The sequence below is a fragment of the Oryza glaberrima genome, chromosome 7, assembly GCF_000147395.1.
Source record: "Oryza glaberrima chromosome 7, OglaRS2, whole genome shotgun sequence".
In the NCBI taxonomy this organism is placed as follows: Eukaryota; Viridiplantae; Streptophyta; class Magnoliopsida; order Poales; family Poaceae; genus Oryza; species Oryza glaberrima.
Window position 1 is genome coordinate 7,377,305 of NC_068332.1, and position 21,268 is coordinate 7,398,572.

Sequence of the window (21,268 nt, forward strand, 5' to 3'; positions counted from 1 at the left end):
CGTTTTTATTGGTGGACCCACTATTTTTAAACTACTAGATTAGATTTATTTATAATTCATCCCACGAATAAAAAAATCACGTGAATAGTTGCACGTATATATACGTACTTCCATACTTTGCTACTCACTGAAAAAAAAAAGAAAAAAGACTGGGGTTGAAAAAAAAGAAGGTTTAGCCCTGCCACATTCCCACCTAGTTGTTACGAGTGACACGTACATATGTACTGTTCACCCAAAAAAGTGAAAAAAAAATCTCAAATGTACCATACGTACTACTGTTCACTGGATTGAGAAAAAAATTCTCCCGAGTTTGTACAAACTACGCGCTGTCCTTCACTCCTTGAATCTTTATACATAAAATCAATTTTCACCCGTCCTCTAATAAACTTATCTAAATAATAAATAGATGTATATGGGAAAATATTACGACTACATTTGGTATCAAGTATATTTTAATTTAAAAATTATCACATTGAAACATATTTAGAGCTTTGTCCATTAAACATCATGTAAACACTATTAAGTCACCACGTAGTACATCTACAAACGCTCCTACACCATCACGTGGCATTTTAATAAATTAGAAAAATCACAAAAATTACGAGAATAAACAAAACATCCAGTTGTCGATTTTCATTAATATATGGTGGACCTATTGTGTGTACGTACCTCTCCACCTATTTTCTTTCTCTCCTATTTCCAGTTTCTGTTAGATGGAAAAAATATTTTAGGATAAAAAAATTTTAGATAATTATATTATCTAAATCATATAGCTAACTTTTTATTAGTGCACACCATTAGATTATTTACTATAAAACATAAAATTGAAGATCCAAGTTAACTATATTATTAAAAAATCATTACTTTGGGTCATATATATTATAATAATTATTGTTTTTTACTGATCCATACATTTTTAAGAAAAAATATATAGATTTTTAAACCTTATGATTAATAACATACACTTAAATTAGAACAATTTTAAACAATTTAAGTTGTTTAATTAAAAAGTACAACACACAAAGTATTTTCTAATAGATCTAAGATTATATGTGCTTATAAAAATAGATAACTCAAAACTAGGACACATTCAATCTATGTTAAAAATAATAATCTCCTCCTATCCTCATACCTTACGTATACCTCTGACTGACCCATCATCTCCTCTCCAATTCAATTATCTCCTCTTCTTTTTTTTAACTAACATAATATAACTATTGTTTTATTTATAATTAAATAAATAAATCAAGATAACATTAGCTATATTTACTATAAAAAGTTAAAATACATCATTTGATGGTAGACCCTATCATTTGAATGGCAACTAAATAACAACGAATAATTAATCGAACATATGTATTATGTTATACTAAATCACTATAGGTAACAAGAATCAATTAAAGCCCACTAGAGCGCTAATAAATCACCATATAATATGTCCTAAAATTTTAAGAAAAAGGCAAAATTTGATACAGAACACCCAAAAAACGTGTAATTGGCTGGGAGGCACCGTAAAAACGTGATATGGCTGATGGACACTATAAAAATTGTGTAATTGGCTATAGGACACTGGAGGAAATATTTTATAATTTCCGGGTCAAAATAGGTGAGAAATTTTAGCTTGTTTTGATTCAAACTCTGTTTTTTTTTTCTTTGGGCATCGTATGGGATGTAATTGCACGTATGTGGATGGAGGGTGCCGCTTGGTCGGATTGACGGACAAAAATTATTGTGACAATTGGAAAGTTACTAATTTTTAAGTAGTTAAGATATGGATAAATGTGAATTTGTCCATATTTATCTCTAATTTTTTTGACACAGGGAGTAACCAACAGCCTTTTTCCCGCGAAAAGAAACAAAAAGAACATAACGAACACTGACTGCGATTCACCGAGCGACACGTGGCTGGACGTACGAGGTACTAGATTAAATTAATTCAATTAAATTGACGTCTCCATTATTTTTAACTATTAGATCTATTTTTTTAAAAAAAATACCATGAGGCACGTCCTACAAAAAAAGGATAAACCTTGAAAATTCTTAGAAAAAAATGAAACATCCCGTCATAGGCTTTCACTTAAGTCATTTAGAAAAATTAGAAAAACTGGAAAAACAAAATCTCCACCTCCTCCTCACTCTCATATCTACACAACACTGTCGTCCCCTCCCTATTATTTTATCTATTAAATTAAAAGAGAAACAATAAATAATGTTTGATATTTTTTTAAAACAAAGTACAAATGCGGGCGCTCACAACACGCACTCACCTCTATGAACATGCACATACCCCTATGAGTACTTCTTAGAGACTAGGCTGACATATTTTGAGATTGACGAAGTCACTATGTACTTCTTGCTGTCAATGTGTATGTTACCTACTACTGAAAGAATTTGTCCAAGTCTAGGACATGAACCCGAGTGGGCAAATTCCATCACAATGAACCTAACTAGTTGAGCTACGTTCACTTCACAATAATGTTGGATATTAAAATAACCATAGTTGAGCTACGTTCACTTCACAATAATGTTGGATATTAAAATAACCATAATTTTTAAGCTACATTTCTGGATTACTCCAATGCCCTTTAAACTGGTGGAATCATTATTTTTGACAGTTAGATCCATCTTATATAAGAAAAAACAGATGTGTATACATGGTACATCATATTTAAAAAATATTATTGTGCATGAAACTTCTGGCCCACTCTACATGAAATGTTCATAGATGGATCGGCTCTCAAATTACATCAATCATATTAGGCTATATAAACCCATATATTTAGTGGAGCTTCACGTCCCACCCAATTAATTCTCGAATAAACCATGATAATATATATGCAATTAAAAAAAGAAAAATACCTTAGTTTTACTTTACACTTACTTTTCATTGACATGTTTTCTTAAAAAAATAAGTCTACCTTCTTTTCAAATGATGAAGAAGATTATAAATAATTGCTTATAGATATTACTTAAATATGATATAATATAAAGCTAATAGGTTAGAAAATTATAAAGGAAATTAATGTCGACGAAAACAATTTATGGAGTAATCGTGGTAGATGTTCACCGGTTAATATTTCGCTCTTATAACTGTCTCAATCTTAGCGTACAAAGCATGCCCGCGTATTCACGCGGGCTACCTTCCTAGTTGTATATAAAATTAAAAATATGAACTATTGTTCTTTTGATAGTGTAATTATCAATTTAGCCTTGCTTTTCAAATATGAAGCGGATATCTGAACCTGGAATAGTTAAAATTGTTAAACTTAGCAACAAAATATCGTTTATGCCCATGCTTATTTCACCATGCTTTCTAAAAGGTTTGTTTTTTTTTTCAGTTTTGTGATGTATACATAACTTTGTGATTGAAATTTTGAAATATCTGTGGAAAATTTAACTTAGATTTGAAAAATTGTAATTGAACTTTAACACATTTGTCACAATATGTCAAATTAAGTCAAATATGTCACAGATCTGTCAAAATTTTCATCACACATTTTTATAAGTGCACAAAATTAGGCCAAATAAACAAGACATTTTTGAAATTAGGGCATAAAGGATATTTTGGCCCTAAGTTTGAAGTCAGACAATAACTTTATTTATTTATAGCAGGGTCGAATAAACCAAGTTTAAGAAAAGTCCAAAAGCTTAATTATCCGTAAAAATACATATTGAAAAAAATATATATTGTTTTGTTAATACACCGGTATCTATCGGTATCAAAACGTTCCATTCCAAGAGGTATACCGGAATGGAATTAACAAGCTTTTTAATTTTGACATCAGCACGATCTGTAATGCATTTTTATCTCTGTTTTCTAACAAACCAATTTATAAAGCACTTTTAAAATATAACTATATACCATGTTTTTCATGATAAATCTATGTCTTATTTATTTTGTACAATAAATCGTAGTACTAACTTTTGTATGTAATAACGATTTTTTTTTTTGTGATTCGGTTGCACGCACGCCGTTGGACTAAATCTATATTTAGAGGAAAAGGTCTATCTATATGTGTGTGTCTATATATATATATATATATATATATATATATATATATATATATATATATATATATATATATATATATATATATATATGGGACTTCATGGTGCCCGGGCTCCAAAGTATAAAACACACAAATTCTCTCAAATTTTTAAAAATGTTCAAATTGTGAGTATATACCTAGGAATATGAATTTGATTCATCCAAATACCTAATAACAAAACAACTCAAACTCAACTTTATTTCACAATTCATTATTACATACCTAACTAATTATATGTTTGGATGTTATATACCTAGAACCAAAATCTAACTTAAAAAAAAAAGTTCAAACTTGTTAGTAAAGATCTAAACATTTAAAAAAATTTCATACTCATTTAAATTGGGTATATACTCAATTTGAATCTTGAAGCTCATACTCCATGTAGCACCAATCACACGGTGGCGCTGCGTAGCGTCACACATAAACACCGTGCGCTACGAAACTTCATAGCGCAAGTCACGACTTCCCCCACTTCCGGTTTTTCTATTCCATCGCTCCTCCCTGGCGTCCCCGCTCCCACCCCCACATTCCAACGTCGGTAAAAAAATTGCTCACACGGATTTATCGATTTTTCTCTAGCGCCCCTAAGCTATTCTCTCCGAAATTTCTGTTAGATACGCACGGTTGTTTTCAATCTCAGATTTTTTTTCGTTCGATACACCTGCTGGTTCCCACTAAGAGCGAGTAAAAAAATCACTTTGCTTCTCATGCCACATGTATCCGGTCACGAGTAAAAAAATCACTGCCCGATTAGATTAGGTCCCGTTAAAAAGATTTAACTTTTTAACTTTTTGAACAGCGTCCACACGATATCATATTGAGTAGTTAAAAAGTTACTAGCTCCTGTTCAATATGCATTGATCGGCCAGTAAAAAAAATTGCTTTCATGCTTCCGAATGCATCCATCTCTCTCGTTTCCTGTACTTTCCACTTTATTGGGTTCTCCCGTAGATTTGTTAAGTGAAAAAATTACTCCATGTTCTCTGTCCACTTTATCAGAGTTCCATCCAACAGATTTGTCGAGTAAAAAAATTATTGTACCGGTTATTTCGACATGGTTAGGGAAAATTATTTAGTGCAAACTACATACATAGTGAAAACTTGTAAACTACCGTTGAATTTAAAAATGGACGTCCGAGATTTGTACATGTCAACGTAAGTAAAAAATTTTACTCCTAGTAAAATTTTTACTCATCAGTGAATATGCGAGTAGATTTTACCCCAATAAAATTTTTACTCATGAGTGAATATGCGAGTAAAACTTTTACTCGTGTTGATGTTGACGAACATCTATTTTTCGACCCAAAGGTAGTTTTCAGGTTTTCACTGTATATGTTGTTTTCACCATATATTTTCCCTTGTTGGAGTCTCTCCTAAACTTATCAAGTAAAAAAATTACTACGCATTTTTCACTTTATCATTTCCAGTGGGCAGAGTAAGATTTTTTGTTGACATAAAAAAAGACATGGCCTAGTAATTTTTTAACTCCACCGGGATGAATCGCGTGCATGTAGTGATGATCTTGATACACTTATACACACGGTGGGAAAAAAGGAACAAAAAAAAGAAGAACATGGACACGAGGTGAGGAAATAAACATGGGTTGCTCTCGATGATGTCTAGATAGAAAAAACGGAAATAGCGGGCGTCGACTGTTTAATCGTCGTCCTCCTTTCTGCTCCTTCCGCCGGTGAAGATGAACGAGGCATCGACGCCTCAGAGAAAAACCCCCACCACACAGAGCGTCTAGGCAGCACTGACAGGAAGAGGCCTGGCTGGAGCTCGACAGCCGACGATGAACACATGCAGCTGTAGATCCAAGCGCCGTCATCTTGTATGCAGCCTCCACCAACGGATCGGAGGTCATCCCAGTGGCGCTGCGACCACCATAGGGAGTTGCTTGGAAGGAGGGTAGAAGGCCCAGCGGGCGGCAGCGGCGCATGGTGGATGTTTTTTGCCGTCGTAGCCCGTCGATGACACTTGCTTGTGTCGGCAGTGCCACCGCCTCCTCTTGTTGCTGCTGTCCCTCCCGTCGTCATCTTCCATAGTGATGGCGGTGGTGAGGAAGCGGCCATGGATGCGACGCCATCAGGCCTGGCCTGCCACTGCAATGGAAGACGATGGGAGAAGGGATGATGCTGCGGCTGCTCCTGGTCGTGACGGCCATCGGTGGCCACAGATCCGATGGCGTCCCTGCCAACGACCACCACGCCACCAGGTCGCGCAGTCACCGGCCACCGCTTGGGATGGCCTCGCCCGCATGGCTGCCACCGCCGCACTGTCGCCAGATCAGCGTAAATCGGGGTAGCCTCCTTGGTACTGTAAAAAATACAAAAAGAAAATAAAAAAGAAACAGAAAAACAAAATCTCACTCCCGAGGGAGAAGACCATCGGCACCACCGCACTGACGAGTCCATGCCGTCAGAGACGTCGCCGCCAACGCTCCTCCACTGGCTAGGAAGAAGAACAGGGCGTCAATCCCCCATGATCCGCCTCGATAGTTGAGGGATATTAGAGCACCCGCAATGGTAAAGTAAGGTGTTCTCTATAAAAACATGTACATCTCAGCAATAGACTCGATTAATAGTAAACCACCTTAATAATATGTCTACATTGGTATCTATAGCTCTCTCATGCATTGCCTCGTTTTTCTCTATAGACTATCTCTTAGTTAGTAAGATAGTTTTGCTCTCTCTCTTCATTTAATACCTTTCAAGTAGGAAAATATGCTGACATGTATCTCTTGTAGAGAGCTTATAGATAAGCATTGTGGGTGCCCTTAGATCTCCTCTCATATGTCTCATCGTCGATCCGAAAAATCAGGATCGTATGAGAAATTAAAGAATGAGAATGGTGGGTACAGGCGTACAGTAGTATCAACACCTAATATAAATAGACATACATGAGTAAAAAAATTACTTGCAAAAACATAATGAAACAGAAGAAAAATAATAATAACAAAAAAAAATTAAGGTATGAGAAAAAAAGTTTCCTTTAGTTAATAAATAACTCATTATGCTAAGTCACGTTTATTATAGTTGTTGAATCATACATAGTTAAAAATTAACTGATTAAACGTGGATATATATGGTGGGCTATGTAGTAGTAAAAATTTAACTCGTGAATCAAAGTGGGTGGAGTCAGGAGGGGAGTGGGGTGGTAGGCAGTGGGTGGGTCTGGTTACTGTGACAGGTAGCACTTTAAGGCGCCATATAGTAGTTCTATATATATATATATATATATATATATATATATATAATAATGATGAAGACAGTAGGACTACCTTCGTCCAAAAAGAACGCAATTTTACAACGTTTATGTTCAGCGTTTGATCGTCCATCTTATTTGAAAAATTTGTATGATTAGTATTTTTTTTATTAGATGATAAAACATGAATAATACTTTATGCATAACTAATTTTTTTATTTTTTTAAATAAGATGAACTGTCAAATATTGAATACGAAAACTCACAACTGCACTTAAATTAGGAGGCATGTAGTACATATATATATATACATATATAAATCAGTTCCTACGTGCAACGGGCGCAAAATATCCCGGGGTCACAGATCCGTTTCCTTGTTTGTGTAACAAGTGTTTGGTACTTCCTGCCCATTACTGCACGCTGGTGGTGGACAGTAGCAGCACAGGAGAAGACAGCCATGGGGATGGGGCGGCCAATGGGAAACTACACCGGTGGATATTTTGCCGACAGGAAATGCTGCACGCACTAACCAATGTTGCTCACAAAGTTTTTTTTTAAAATTTTTAATTTCTCACTCGCATCATGTGGTCCCTGCAGATACATCATGTCATAAAAGTTTTTCTTAACAGTGAATTATTTATTATTATTATTATTATTATTATTATTAATTATTATTATTGTTGTTGTTGTTGTTGTTGTTGTTGTTGTTGTTGTTGTTTGCTCCTTTGATATTTATACTTGATTATGAAATCAAGTTTATTGTATTATGTAGAATATGCAGTGCCATGCTTGGGTGTCTCTCTCGTCCAGAAGCTGAGTTAGACTTCATTTTTTTAAAAGATTGTACATTAATTTAACCACAACCTAGAAAGTGCTTGTCTTGTGCATATAAAAACATGTATGTTATATTATTTTTTTGTGAGGAATATTATGGAATGGTGGAATATATTTATCTCCTTTTAAAGAAGCACCTTGTTTCTATATTTCATATCCATACCTTTAAAAACATCACGTTGTATTTTGCTCCATCGTTTGCCCGTTAGCTTATGAGTCAAAGCAAAATTTGAATTTTTAGACTTAATTCTAGAGTTAATTTTGAGGTATTTTTTTATTATAGTTTAGTTTTCAGCATTGGTTTTTAAAATTGCCAAGAGCACATATATACAAATTTTATACATAAATCAATTTTTGTTGCTTCATTCTATTTTACAACTTAATGGCAGAGCAAACGACGAAAATAGTTTATATCGTGTGCTCTAGAAATGTTGTTTTCACTATATCATGGATCAGTTTAGGTAGCCGTATAGATATCCTTACTCCGTAATAAAACGAGCCAACAATGCTAGCTTAGAGCCGTTAATTATTGTTACAAGTAAATGCAACCTTAATTTATATATGCTTATCTGACTTCAAAAGAAGTACTCCAACCATGTTATAAGTCGATTTAATTATTCTCTAGCTACTTACTAAAGTTTGATATACTCTTATATAGAGAAAATTAGCAACATCTACAATACAAAATTAGTTTTATTCTAACATTCAATACATTTTGATAATACGTTTTAAACATTAGTATATAATTCTAAAAAATAAATTAAAGCAATGTCGAGTGGAAAATACAACTTTTATCACTGTGATGCAATCCTATATACGACTACCTTTATATACTACTCTTTTCATTTCAGGTTACAAGACGTTTTTACTTTGGTCAAAATCAAACTCTTTTAAGTTTAACTAAATTTATAGATACATATAGTAATATTTATAATACTAAATTAGTTTGATTCAATCAATAATTGAATATATATTCATAATAAATTTGTCTTGGGTTGAAAATGTTATTACTTTTTTTATAAACTTGGTTAAATCTAAAGCAGTTTAACTTTGATAAAAATCAAAACGTCTTATATTATAATCTAGATTAGAGGGACTAGTACCAGTAGTCGGCAAACACATTGCAACTATTTGACCAGAGTCAAGTCAAACAAAGCATAGCACACTCCTCCTTAATACACCCTACATACACAAAACCATACTACTACTACTACTACTAGTAGGAGTCTCCACCGTTCTGAAAAAAGAAAAAGAAAAAAAAAACCCTCCATCTCCCGCCCAGTGCCGCCGCGCCACGTCACCCCTCCCCCGCCGCGCGTGTGTGTACGCGTAGCCTTTCCGGCGGAGACGCAGCACAAAAATGGTTTTACCTGCGATACCCTTCGTCTCCCTCACGTCCCATCCATCCCTCCCCCCCTTTTCCCTCCTCCTCCACCTCCACTGCCATGGCAGCCTCCGCCGCTCCTCTCTCCCGCGTGGTCGCCGCCGCCGGTTGCCGCCGCTAGGGGAGCGCGACGGGGGAGCGGTAGGGGCGACCCAGCTCGCTCTGTCGCCCCGCGGCTGGTGGGGGTGCGCGCGGGGAGAGCGGTTGGTTAGTATGGTGCTGGATCTCAATGTGGAGTCGCCGGGTGGGTCGGCGGCGACGTCGAGCTCGTCCACGCCGCCGCCGCCGCCCGACGGTGGCGGCGGGGGGTACTTCCGGTTCGACCTGCTCGGCGGGAGCCCCGACGAGGACGGGTGCTCCCCGCCTGTCATGACGCGCCAGCTCTTCCCTTCGCCGTCTGCGGTGGTGGCGCTGGCGGGGGACGGGTCGTCGACGCCACCGCCGACGATGCCGACGCCGGCGGCGGCTGGGGAGGGGCCGTGGCCGCGCCGCGCGGCGGATCTCGGGGTGGCGCAGAGCCAGAGGTCCCCCGCCGGCGGGAAGAAGAGCCGCCGCGGCCCGAGGTCTCGGAGCTCCCAGTACAGGGGCGTCACCTTCTACAGGAGGACCGGGCGATGGGAGTCGCACATCTGGTTAGCTTCGCCTTGCTCGATTTCCCTCACGCTGACTTCCTCTGCTTGACTCTGCTTGATTGGAGTAGTAATCTCTTCGTTTGTCTCGTCCAATTTTGGCAGGGACTGCGGGAAGCAGGTGTACCTGGGTGAGCTCCTATTTCTAGTCTCCCAAGCTAAATTCGCTCGCATGACTGCTAAATTTGGGTCTCTACTTAGCTTGATTCCGATTTGTTTGCTCCTGCCTTGTTTTTTTTTTTCTGTTTTCAGGTGGTTTCGATACAGCTCATGCCGCAGCGAGGTTACTATAGATGGTCACCAATTGTATCTTAATTGTTGCTCTGGTTTGCCCTGTGTGCTGAGATTGTAGAACCCCTTGTGCAGGGCCTATGATCGCGCGGCGATCAAGTTCAGAGGCCTCGACGCGGATATCAACTTTAATCTGAATGACTATGAGGACGACTTGAAGCAGGTTGTTTGGAATATAGTTCAATTGTCATGTGTGATTCTTTAGGTTCTAAGGGGAGGTTCATTCACCGGCCTGTGATGGTTTATGATGGATTGGTTCGTGCTGTGTTGTTAGATGCGCAATTGGACCAAGGAGGAGTTTGTGCACATACTTCGGCGCCAAAGCACAGGATTTGCAAGGGGGAGCTCAAAGTACCGGGGTGTGACACTGCACAAGTGTGGCCGGTGGGAAGCTCGGATGGGCCAGCTGCTCGGCAAGAAGTAAGATCCCTGAAACATTGATTGTTCTTGCTAGTAACTTACAATACAATACATTTTAGATTAGTTCAGGACCATTTTTCATGCCATGAACGAAAACTGTGTCAAGTTTGCTTTTCAAAAAGGGAAAGAAAAAAAATGTGTCACTACCAAGCTGGAGAATGGTAGGCTACCCCTGGAGTCCACATCCACCTGAAGATTTGGCACCTTGATGTTGACTCTTCACACACTAGCCATTTACTATTGGAACACCACAGGTGTTCAATGATTATAGATTGCTATCTTCTTTAGGAAAGAACTAAGTGAATCGGAATGGCTCAACGGAATTAATTGAGGGGAAATGTTTTTGTTTCCTTGGGGATTGTGTTTTGCGTCCTAAGTCAGTGATAGGTGAAAAGCTTCATTTCAATGCTCTTGGTTGTTTTTGCCACTAAGAATGTTCTGCTTATTTACGTTGAATTTTTGATTGGCTGTTCGTATCATAGTTGTGCATTTCCTATATATTACAATCTTTGTGAACTTTAGATAATTCTGGCATGAGCTCTCTCTGTGGTATTGTTCTATTAACAGAAGTATCATTCTGTCAATTCCCCAATGATAAGTGATCTTTTGTGCAGGTACATCTATCTAGGATTGTTTGACAGTGAAATTGAGGCTGCAAGGTTCAGTTAGTAGTACTTTGCTCTTCTCAGTTTGATATGTGCTTGCTATTCCTATACTTCTCACTTTCATCTACTCTTCAACTTGTAGAGCATATGACCGGGCAGCTATCCGCTTCAATGGAAGGGAAGCTGTTACTAATTTTGATCCTAGTTCTTATGATGGAGATGTTCTACCTGAAACCGACAATGAAGGTATTTCTTTTGTACTATGTATATTGTGCTTTATCCACTAGAACGACAAATCCAAATTTTATATTAACAAAAGCACACTGGGGATTGTCTTAGCAGTGGTTGATGGAGACATCATTGACTTAAATCTGAGAATTTCACAGCCTAACGTTCATGAGCTGAAAAGTGATGGTACCCTAACTGGGTTCCAGTTGAATTGTGATTCTCCTGAAGCTTCAAGTTCTGTTGTTACTCAGGTAAATATGCTACAATATTTGGTGTTTGTAACCGCTATACCATTTGAGATTTGACCGTCTTCAGATTCTTTTGATCAGGTGGTTAGTCCTTTTTCATAACATTATACTATCACTTTCAAAATAATTAGTACACTAATTGTATGTGTCACTAGAATTGTTGTATGAAACCATCTGGGAACCATCTTATGCAGCTTATTGACAAATGACAACTCACTGTTGATGTATTCCCAAATCAAGAAAAGCCAATCTTTTTATTCATTTTCTCCAGTTCATTGAATTGAAAAAGAAATTGCCGAACAAATACCACCTGAAGAGACTGGCTAGATATTTTGTTTGTCTGTGTATTTTTATAACCTATAACAGTTCCAAAGCCACAAAGCTCTTTTACCTTGATTCTGATAACGTTAACTGAGGTATCATTTTGTGATTGTTTTCTGTAGCCAATAAGTCCTCAGTGGCCTGTGCTTCCTCAGGGCACATCAATGTCCCAGCATCCACATTTATATGCATCTCCTTGTCCGGGCTTCTTTGTGAACCTCAGGGTATATCTATCATCAAAACTTTTATGCAATTTGAAAAGACAGTTAAACTTGTTTCAAGTTAACATTCGATTGCTAATTAGCTACTACTTCCATGCTCCTATTTCTTGAGATGACGAACCATATGTTTGTTCCTTTAATTACATAATGGTAGCCGTAGATACTGTTTGCCTTGTGAACTGTCAGATATAGCAGGAAGTAAATCTGTCAGCTTGCAACTTTCCATGAACCACAGCTGTCCAACTTTATACAGTGGATGATGACTTGCCTTTGATACATCCTAGTACTTTCTTGTTGCACTCTGCAGCTTTAGCTCTGAAGATGCTCTATATTTCCATGAATGCTCACGTTAGCTCTGAAATTTCGAACTTTCACTCCATAACATGCTCACTTAGGCTGTGTTTAGATCCAAACTTCAGTTCTTTTCCATCACATCAACCTGTTATACACACACAACTTTTCAGTCACATTATCTCTAATTTCAACCAAAATCCAAACTTTGCCATCAACTAAACACAGCCTTATTCATTGTTCCACCTTTTATTTCTGCCATTGCTAAGGTCCAATCTTGATACCTCAGAGAGCTGCATGATGTGTAGATAGTCCTAACTTAGGTCCGTTGGTTAGAATCATCCATTCATGTTTAGGAAAAGTGATTAACAACGTGTGCTGCATTAACCATTAATGTGGTCAACTCTGATGCTTGTGCTATGGTCACTGCAGGAAGTACCTATGGAGAAAAGACCTGAGTTGGGTCCCCAGTCGTTCCCTACTTCGTGGTCATGGCAAATGCAGGGCTCCCCTTTGCCATTACTCCCTACTGCAGCATCATCAGGATTCTCTACGGGCACCGTCGCCGACGCCGCCCGCGCGCCTTCCTCCCGCCCCCATCCATTTCCCGGCCACCACCAGTTCTACTTCCCCCCGACCGCCTGACTGCCACCTATTCTGGTGGAGGCGACGCCTCACCGTGCATCCACCGCCGCTTGCCGATAACATTCGTCGTTTGTCCAGAGAGGGACCTTCTCCATATGATATCCCTCTCTATGTTCCACCTGGTTATGATCAGAATTCTCACGCTCATGATTCTTTTATCTTCATTTTTGAGTGCGAAACCACGAATCGTGACCGTGCTACCAGGTAAACACCCTTGTACCTCTTTGACTCTACAATAAAATTAATGTAAGATATTCTGGCTAAAAGTGATTGGCCCTCCCTACTGTATTTTTACAGAGTTGTAATTTGAACAGTGGGCACTAAAGCTGGGGCCCACTCGCACCAGTGTCTAGTGGAGCGAAGCTTTGCCCTTTTCTTGCTATCCAGCAACTATTCCTCCGCCTGCCTCCATTGCTGACAGTGGAGATAGCTTCCCAGTGGTCACTGTTCCACTGTACTCTGTCATAGTTTCTGATCACCCCTATTGTGCCTTGTCTCTTTCACCTCCTCCCTCACTTGTGCTGCCTCTGGCCACTAGAGTGGCGCCCTGCACTGTTGCCATGCATGGCTGCCACTTCGAGAGTGGAGATGGGGGTTGGCCTTTGGGTGATTTCTGTGTGCCATCTTTTGGCTCAATGTCGTTTTGGGACTGGTGCATGTACTGGCAATAGGTGAGATGAGATATGAAATGTCCTCTGCTGCTTTTTCTATCTAAGGAGTAGCTTAGCTATCACCAGCTGCCTTTCTCTTCTCAAATAAGGTTGTTAAAAGGGGGGGTCTTAAAGCTACCCCAACTGCTGCCAGGGGCCCTCTTCAATGCCCTCCCAGCTGCCGTTTCTTTCTTTATTGGTTTGCTTCTCTGCTGCTTCTTTTGCCTGGTTGGATGGATGTTTGTTTGTTCGTATGAATTGGGGGAGCTACTAGTATCATTCATGAGTAGAGGCAGGCAGGGCAGAGCAGGCTGCTGGCTGGCCAGGCACTGATGTGCCAACAGCTATTTCCAGTGAAACGGCTGCCATTTTTCTTTGCTGGGATTGTGATAGTGGTAGGCTGGTAGTACTAGCTAGCAGTGTATTGGGGGAAATACTGGTGGTCCATTTGCCTGTTAGCCAATCTGATGCTTGCCTTTCCATCCGCTGGTGATGGTCCATTTGCTTTGGCATCTTGCTTGCCTGTTAGTACTACAAAAGTTGCATACATATGCTATTGAGGTTAGGGTGTGTTTAGTTCACGCAAAAATTGGAAGTTTGGTTGAAATTGGCGATGTGATGGAAAGGTTTGAAGTTTATGTGTGTAGGAAAGGTTTGATGTGATGGAAAAGTTGGAAGTTTGAAACAAAATGTTTGGAACTAAACACGGTGTTAGAGTTGATCTGAGTACCTGACAACTTCATGGCAAATGCTCTTTACAATGACATCAACAGACTTTAGTTTTGCAGCAGTTCTTCTCTGTATCTGTGTTTCAATGCATGGGTTTGGATTGTGAATAACAGTATTATATTTGCCTGCCCTTCCTTTTTTGGTTTAAAAAGAAAGGCATTGTCTATGGTGGCAAGGCTTTTGATGAATAGACTATGCATCCTTTCTTTGGTACACTTTGTTAGAATAGTATGTGGAATATTAGATGGACCAAATCTATCAAACATAATAATAGTACAATTAGGATGTTTGGTAGGGATTTGAGATATCCTTTTTTTTGGGAGAGTTTGGGTGGGGTTGATTTAACTCCCATAGTTAAATTAATTAACTAATACAGAGAGATATATTGAAAGGAAAATTTCCAAGGTAGGAGTTTTTGCTAAATTTCCTTCAAATTCTCTACAGGATTGTTCATTTCGTATGAATTCCAAGAGATAGGATAGGATTCAATCCTTTGTTTTAAAGATCTTCATAGGTAATTTTCATATAGGATTAAAACCCTCCAAAATTCCTTTGTTTTTCCTCTAAATCAAAGGAACCCTAAAACACATGAATATGAGATGTTTTGTTTGGATGCTTCAAATGAAAAATACATAGAAAAGACATATAGGAATTTGGTAGATTCATTTGAGAGTAGATAGATGGAGAAGAGTTGCATTGGACCTTTCAAAAAGTGAAAGAATGAAGTTTGAGCAATTGTGCTCATCGTTTAAGTTTCCCAAGGAAGTGGGACATAGGAACTCAATCCACAGGGGCATATGTATAGGAAATTTTCTTAGGGATTGTAATCCATGCTTTCTAGGAAAATCATACTGTTCAAAGGAGCCATTAATTTAGTATAAACAAATGGAAACAAAGTCACTTGAGCTATTTACTTGTGCAAAAATTTAAAATTGCAAAGAGTATATCTCTACTATATTAAAAGTAGAGTCATCCTCTTTCCATCCCCTTCTCCCACCGTGCGCAGCGCGCCCACGTGCATCATATAAGTAATGACCTGATCTAAGTTTTACCCTACAATCACACTTATAGTTTATCCTTCCTTATACATGTCTGATTCGTTATAACATAGGGGTATGTTACTAGTATTCAATAAATTAGGGCTGTGTTTAGCTCCTAAAATTGGGGAGAAGTTTGAGAAAAGTTGGTAGTTTGGAAAAAAAAGTTGGGAGTTTATGTGAGTAGGAAAGTTTTGGATGTGATGTGATGTGATAGAAATTTGGGAGTTTGAGGAAAGTTTGGTGTGAACTAAACAGGACTAGGAGTACATAGTCGATCATCATCCTCTCTCTTTCCCTTAAACCCCAAAGAACCCTAATGATGGATGTCCTCTCTCTTTCCCTTAAGGACATAGGAACTGCTCATCTTTAGGAGGATGTTTTTGGAGTCATTGCCTACTGCCAAGGACAGCAAGGCGCCAGCGCCACTTTTACTTCCCTCCCAGATGACAGCTGAACCTCTCCTATCATCTTTAGTTGCTTAGAGCATAAACAATGCCACTTCTAGAGTGATGGCCAGATGGACTAAGGGCACACATTTAGGATGGGCCTTTCCTCACAATGCAAAGTGACAGTAGGGGTGGCTTTAAAATTTTCAAGACAACATGTGACACTATCTATTTAAGCCCACATATTTTTTTTAATTTACGTGGAAGTCTAAAATTTTACACTACCAGCCAAATACTCGTGTGTGCAACGGATTATCCAAAATAGGAAAAAAAATAAGTTCTCTTGGTTAAAAAACAATGTTTATGTTTACTTGGTTTAAACAAGATTTTTCATCTTAAAAAGAAAAAAAAAGCTAGCTGGTCTTGAAGAAGTAGGTTGGTACACTGACCTAATATAGTGTAAATCATAGTTCCACCTGCCAGCAATGGCGTTGGTGACAAACTCATCACCACCACTAGAGTGTTTTTGAAGTAGTATAAGAAACACGATAGAATCCGTATTCAAATACACTGCTAAAAGAAGAATTTTGCTGAAGGCCAAAATAGGTTTTCGCTGGCAGCCAGTATTGCCGCCAGCAACCTAAGGCCAGTGAAAACAATGCATGTTCACTAGCCGTCGGCTAGTCGCGAGCGAAAACCGAGTTTCGTTGGGGCAAGCGAAAGAGATCTACCAGTGAGAATGTTTTTTAGAGAAAAAAAATGAAAATGTAGGGGGGGGGGAATAGGTCGGCGGCCTGGTGTGGCCATCACTGAGCCCTCTTCGGAACCCTTATTGTCGTCACCGGATCTACTACCGCCACCCTTCCCTTCGGTGCCGTAAAAGTGGACCCGGCGATCCTGAGCACCACCGCCGCAAGATCTACCTCCTTCAACGATGTCGTCCCTCATCTTCACCGCCGTGGAAGTTGACCCGGCGACCCCGAACACCGCCGCTACCAGACCCACCTCCTTCACCACCACCATCCCTCTCTTTTGCCGCCGTGGAGGCGAATCCAGTGGTCTTGAGCACCGCCACTGCTAGATCCATTCTCTTCATCGTTGCCACTGGTCTCCTTCACACTGTGGAGGAGGATCTGCTGAGGGGAAGCCACAGCCGAGACGAAGTCATCATCGTCGAATCCATGCCCCCGTGACCTACCGCCACCACTGCTGTTGGATCTATACATAGCCGGCCCCGCTCCTCCGGTCAGATCTGGGAGATGGAGGGGAGGGCAAGGTCACTACCGCCACTCCCTCGGCTGCGTGGCCTCCCCATCATCGATGCCACACGCTAGAACTAGACTTAGCAGCCGTCGAGCTTCTCCGTGGCTTAGCAAACCGGCGTCACCTTGGACAAGAACTCAACACCAAGATTGCGGGCGCTGAGACGTTATAGCTCAGCGCTAATCTCGATGGCGATGAACTATAGGTTTATTTTTGTTATTAGTTTTTGCCACAGTTCATTCTTCAAAGAAATTTTTTGAAAGTGTCATTTTGTCAAAATTTCAGCGCCTCCCCTGCAGATGATGGGCCCATTTGTCGTCGCCAAATCTCCATTTCTCATACTGTAAGGATGAGCACGCAGCGGCACAAATCAGATGAGGGCAAGCTCGCAATAGTCGATCAAGACGTGTAGTCAAGCTCTTTGTCAGGGCAAATCTACTTAGAGCAATGGCCTCAACGATAGATCTGCTCGAGGCGGTGGTATCTATGGAGGATCTGCCCGGACAATCAGATGACTCACCACCTCATCACATTGTTTATGCCCCTATCTTCTTTTCTCCGCCAATTATAGTTAGAGGCAAACAGGAGCCAAGGCTATTGGTCTAGTTGCTCTCCAAAAGTTCAGTGGATACGTATAGAGAGCACAAATAATAGGAAAAGGAAAACGAGAGAAGATAGAGAAGAGAAAAGAAAAGAATGCAATTTGTACCTGTATCTCGCTTAGGCTGGGGGCACTTTGGGTCCCCGGAACTGCCCCTATAGATCAATCTCTCCCTGTCTTTCTCTCGATAGATCACAGTCATCTCTGCCAGTGCGTGTGTGTAGCTCGGCTCCTTTTGGAGAACAGTGGTAGGTGCCTGTGAATGGCGAGACCGGCTTTCATCACTCGAGTACTAGCTAGCTACCCCCCCTATCTAGCGTCGCATCGGCTGACCAGTGACCAGGACGCCGTACGCCTTGCTCTTGCAGGGGTTTGGGGTTTGGGTTCCCCTTTCTCTTTGAGCAGAGCCAGAGTCAGACTGTCTCAGAGACTCAGAGTCTCTCAGACCCAGAGAGAGAGGTGGTACTGTCCTACTGTACAGTATTCATGTGAGTGATGGAGAGGGGGGTTGCAGCTGTGGCGACATGCCGGCATTGGTACGACAGGATACTGTTTCTTTGGTTCCCTGATGCGTGTTTTGCTACGCGCATTCTTCCTCTCTTCCATTAGAAAACAAACGAATTATAGATAGATTCGTAGCATTAAAATATGTCATATCGTATACTATGATTCTTTTATGGTACTATAGATGGAGTATAGGAAAATGTGCATTATTTCCCTAATGATTGTTGAGATATTTTTGCTTGATATGTGTAGTTGTTACTTCTTTCCTTACAAAATACTACCTCTATCCTAAAATAAGTGTAGTTGTGGAAATCCGTCTTATTTAAAAAAATTATAATTTTTTAAAAAGATAATTACACATAAAGAATTATGTATGTTTTATCATCTAATAACAATAAAAATACTAATTATAAATATTTTCAAATAAGACGAACGGTTATACACTAGACATGAGTAGTACAAAACTGCACTTAATATTATTTTGGGACGGACGGAATAGTAATCTAGTACTCCATCTGTCTCCAAATAAATTTTGGTTGGATGGGACATATTCTGATTAGTATTACTTAGATGTGTCCCATCCAACCAAAACTTTTTATATTTTGGGCCAGAGAGAGTACTTGATTAGAGTATCAACAATTCTTATTGCCAAACCATGCAACAAGTGTGGATTCCTTGTGAGATAAAGCAACTAGTAGGAAGACCTCACAATGTGTGTATGTAAGTTAGTTTTTTAAAAAAGTGTGTGTATGTAAGTGAGGGAAATAAAGTGGGATCCACATTCAACCAATCTATCATAAGCTTTGGTGTGATTTAAAAAAGTGAGATGGGACCCGTCACAACATATTTTATTTCCTTACTACCAATAATAAGGCTATGCACTGGTAGTAATTATTTACTGCTCTCATAATGTTTGTTACTTGATAACAAGCACATATTCCGTTCATCCCAAAATATAAGAGATTTTAGGTGGATGTGACACATTCTAGTACTATAAATCCGGACAAGAGCCTGTTCAGATTTATAGTACTAGGATCTGTCACATCACCCAAAATCACTTATATTTTGGGATAGAGGGAATATTTAACACTTACTACATGTTCTAACCAGGGTTGGAAATTTCGGGATACGATATTAATTCGGATGAATATTTTGAAATTTTCAATTTTTTCATGAATTTGGGTAATATTTGTTCAAATTCAACTAAATTTTGTTCAAAATTTCGGAAATTTTGGACCGAAATTTTTGAAATTTCAGGATTTCGGTGACCCCTGATCAAAAACCCTAAACCGATATAATGAACCCTGGTTCTAACACTATATTATGGATGCCCTTAAATATTACCTAGGAATCTAAATCTGGAGTTCTGGACAACTATGTTCAGATTCGTAAGTGTTAAATATTCCCTCTCAGATCCACAGTGTTAAATATCCGAAGTTATATTTTGGCACATCTTAGAGCAAGTTTAATAGTATAGCCCACTACAAGCCCCAATTCATCTATAGCCGATCTAATAGCCAATTCATACAATAGTTGCTTACTATACTATTAATATATGGTCCCACATATCATACACACATTGTGTCTTGAAGACTGTGCTACAGCCGGCTACAGATCTGTAGCCCGCTGTTCTTCTCTCTTATCTTTTATCTCATTAAAATATGTTTATAGCTGGCTAATAGTCTGCTATTGTACCTGCTCTTAGACGCCCGTGCCATGCATGTAAACTTTGTGAAAGCATTTTAGAAACAGTGTCTTTTCTTGCATGTGGTCGTTAGTTGTGCTAATGCAACATGGCAATCAGCAATTGGTTAGCACTGTAGGATAAATACACAGTTGCTTTGCATTTTTCAAAACCACTATGGAGATATATTTGTTTAGTTGTGGATGGGTTATGGGGATTGGAGGAAAACAAATTTCAAACTTACTTTGGGCAGGGTATCAGTTAAATTTGGACAGGGAATGAGTTTGATCAGAGTAGGTACAAATTTTTCTACTAACGGTACTAATATCCTTGCTTATATGGTCAATATATAGTTTCAGTGTGTCACGATTTGATCTAAATATATAGGTGTAAGTGGCAAGTTAACTTGCAAAATTATGCAACCGCATCATTAAGGTGGTATTAGTCATCAGTTTTTTCTCTTTATATTATAAGCATGTGTAGTGGTGAAACATTCCCCTGGTGTAAATTAATTTGTATTGCATCCTGAGAAATCATTTCGCCTTCAATGTGTGTAGGATAATATATGATATTTCTCTATTGTGGGTAGAAATCCATGACGAACGCGTGTGATACTTTCAGGTGCTCATTACTCATGCTTATGTTTTGATGCACCCAAAAATTTAAACTTAAAGGTCTAATGTGGTAAAAACTTTGGAATGAAGATTTTTCTTAAAAAGAAAGTTTGCAGGAATTAAACTACTACTCCATGTGAGAATAATATAAAATTCCGACATTCTTGAGGAAAGATCACGAATGCAATGAGAAGGGAGAAATTGAGATAGATGGACGATAACTCACATTGCTAGGCCATGATGGGCTTGGAGTTTTGGACCGTTGATTCTTTTCATTGCTCACTACTCATTTTCACGAATCTGTAGGTCTTAAATTTAAGTTTATAAGATACAACGAGGATGAACGTGACTGTGGCACACACCTCGCTCCAAATCTTCTATCATACATTAGACGCAGGCTTGGATGGATTAATTATAATGCCAAA

General features: G+C 39.1%; 1 protein-coding gene and 1 pseudogene across 3 annotated transcripts; one reads left to right on the forward strand and one right to left on the reverse strand.

Moving 5' to 3' along the window:
- Positions 1-5,459: 5,459 nt before the first annotated feature.
- Positions 5,460-6,521, reverse strand: LOC127779908 (uncharacterized; annotated as a pseudogene).
- A 2,946-nt stretch (positions 6,522-9,467) lies between these two features.
- LOC127779684 (APETALA2-like protein 3) lies at positions 9,468-15,924 on the forward strand. Of its 3 annotated transcripts, XR_008018719.1 has the most exons (11): positions 9,471-10,105; positions 10,208-10,233; positions 10,355-10,385; positions 10,469-10,556; positions 10,668-10,813; positions 11,428-11,472; positions 11,561-11,664; positions 11,761-11,897; positions 12,338-12,439; positions 13,160-13,576; positions 13,670-15,924. XR_008018719.1 is itself a non-coding variant. In XM_052306546.1 (10 exons), the coding sequence occupies exons 1-10, from the start codon at positions 9,687-9,689 to the stop codon at positions 13,370-13,372; spliced, it is 1,311 nt and encodes a 436-aa protein (XP_052162506.1). In that variant the 5' UTR covers positions 9,471-9,686; the 3' UTR covers positions 13,373-13,660. The 3 variants fall into 3 exon arrangements, 2 of the variants coding, with proteins under 2 accessions (XP_052162507.1, XP_052162506.1); XM_052306546.1 differs by lacking the exon at positions 13,670-15,924 and having other exon boundaries at positions 13,160-13,660; XM_052306547.1 differs by lacking the exons at positions 12,338-12,439; positions 13,670-15,924 and having other exon boundaries at positions 9,468-10,105; positions 13,160-13,660.
- The last annotated feature ends 5,344 nt before the right edge of the window (positions 15,925-21,268 follow it).

Excerpts from the sequence above, each read along its gene's own strand:
- LOC127779684 (XM_052306546.1), top strand. The coding sequence starts at position 9,687 with ATGGTGCTGGATCTCAATGTGGAGTCGCCGGGTGGGTCGGCGGCGACG. Across the intron at positions 10,234-10,354 it reads CGGGAAGCAGGTGTACCTGG|GTGGTTTCGATACAGCTCAT; the intron begins GTGAGCTCCTAT and ends TTCTGTTTTCAG. Across the intron at positions 10,557-10,667 it reads ATGAGGACGACTTGAAGCAG|ATGCGCAATTGGACCAAGGA; the intron begins GTTGTTTGGAAT and ends CTGTGTTGTTAG.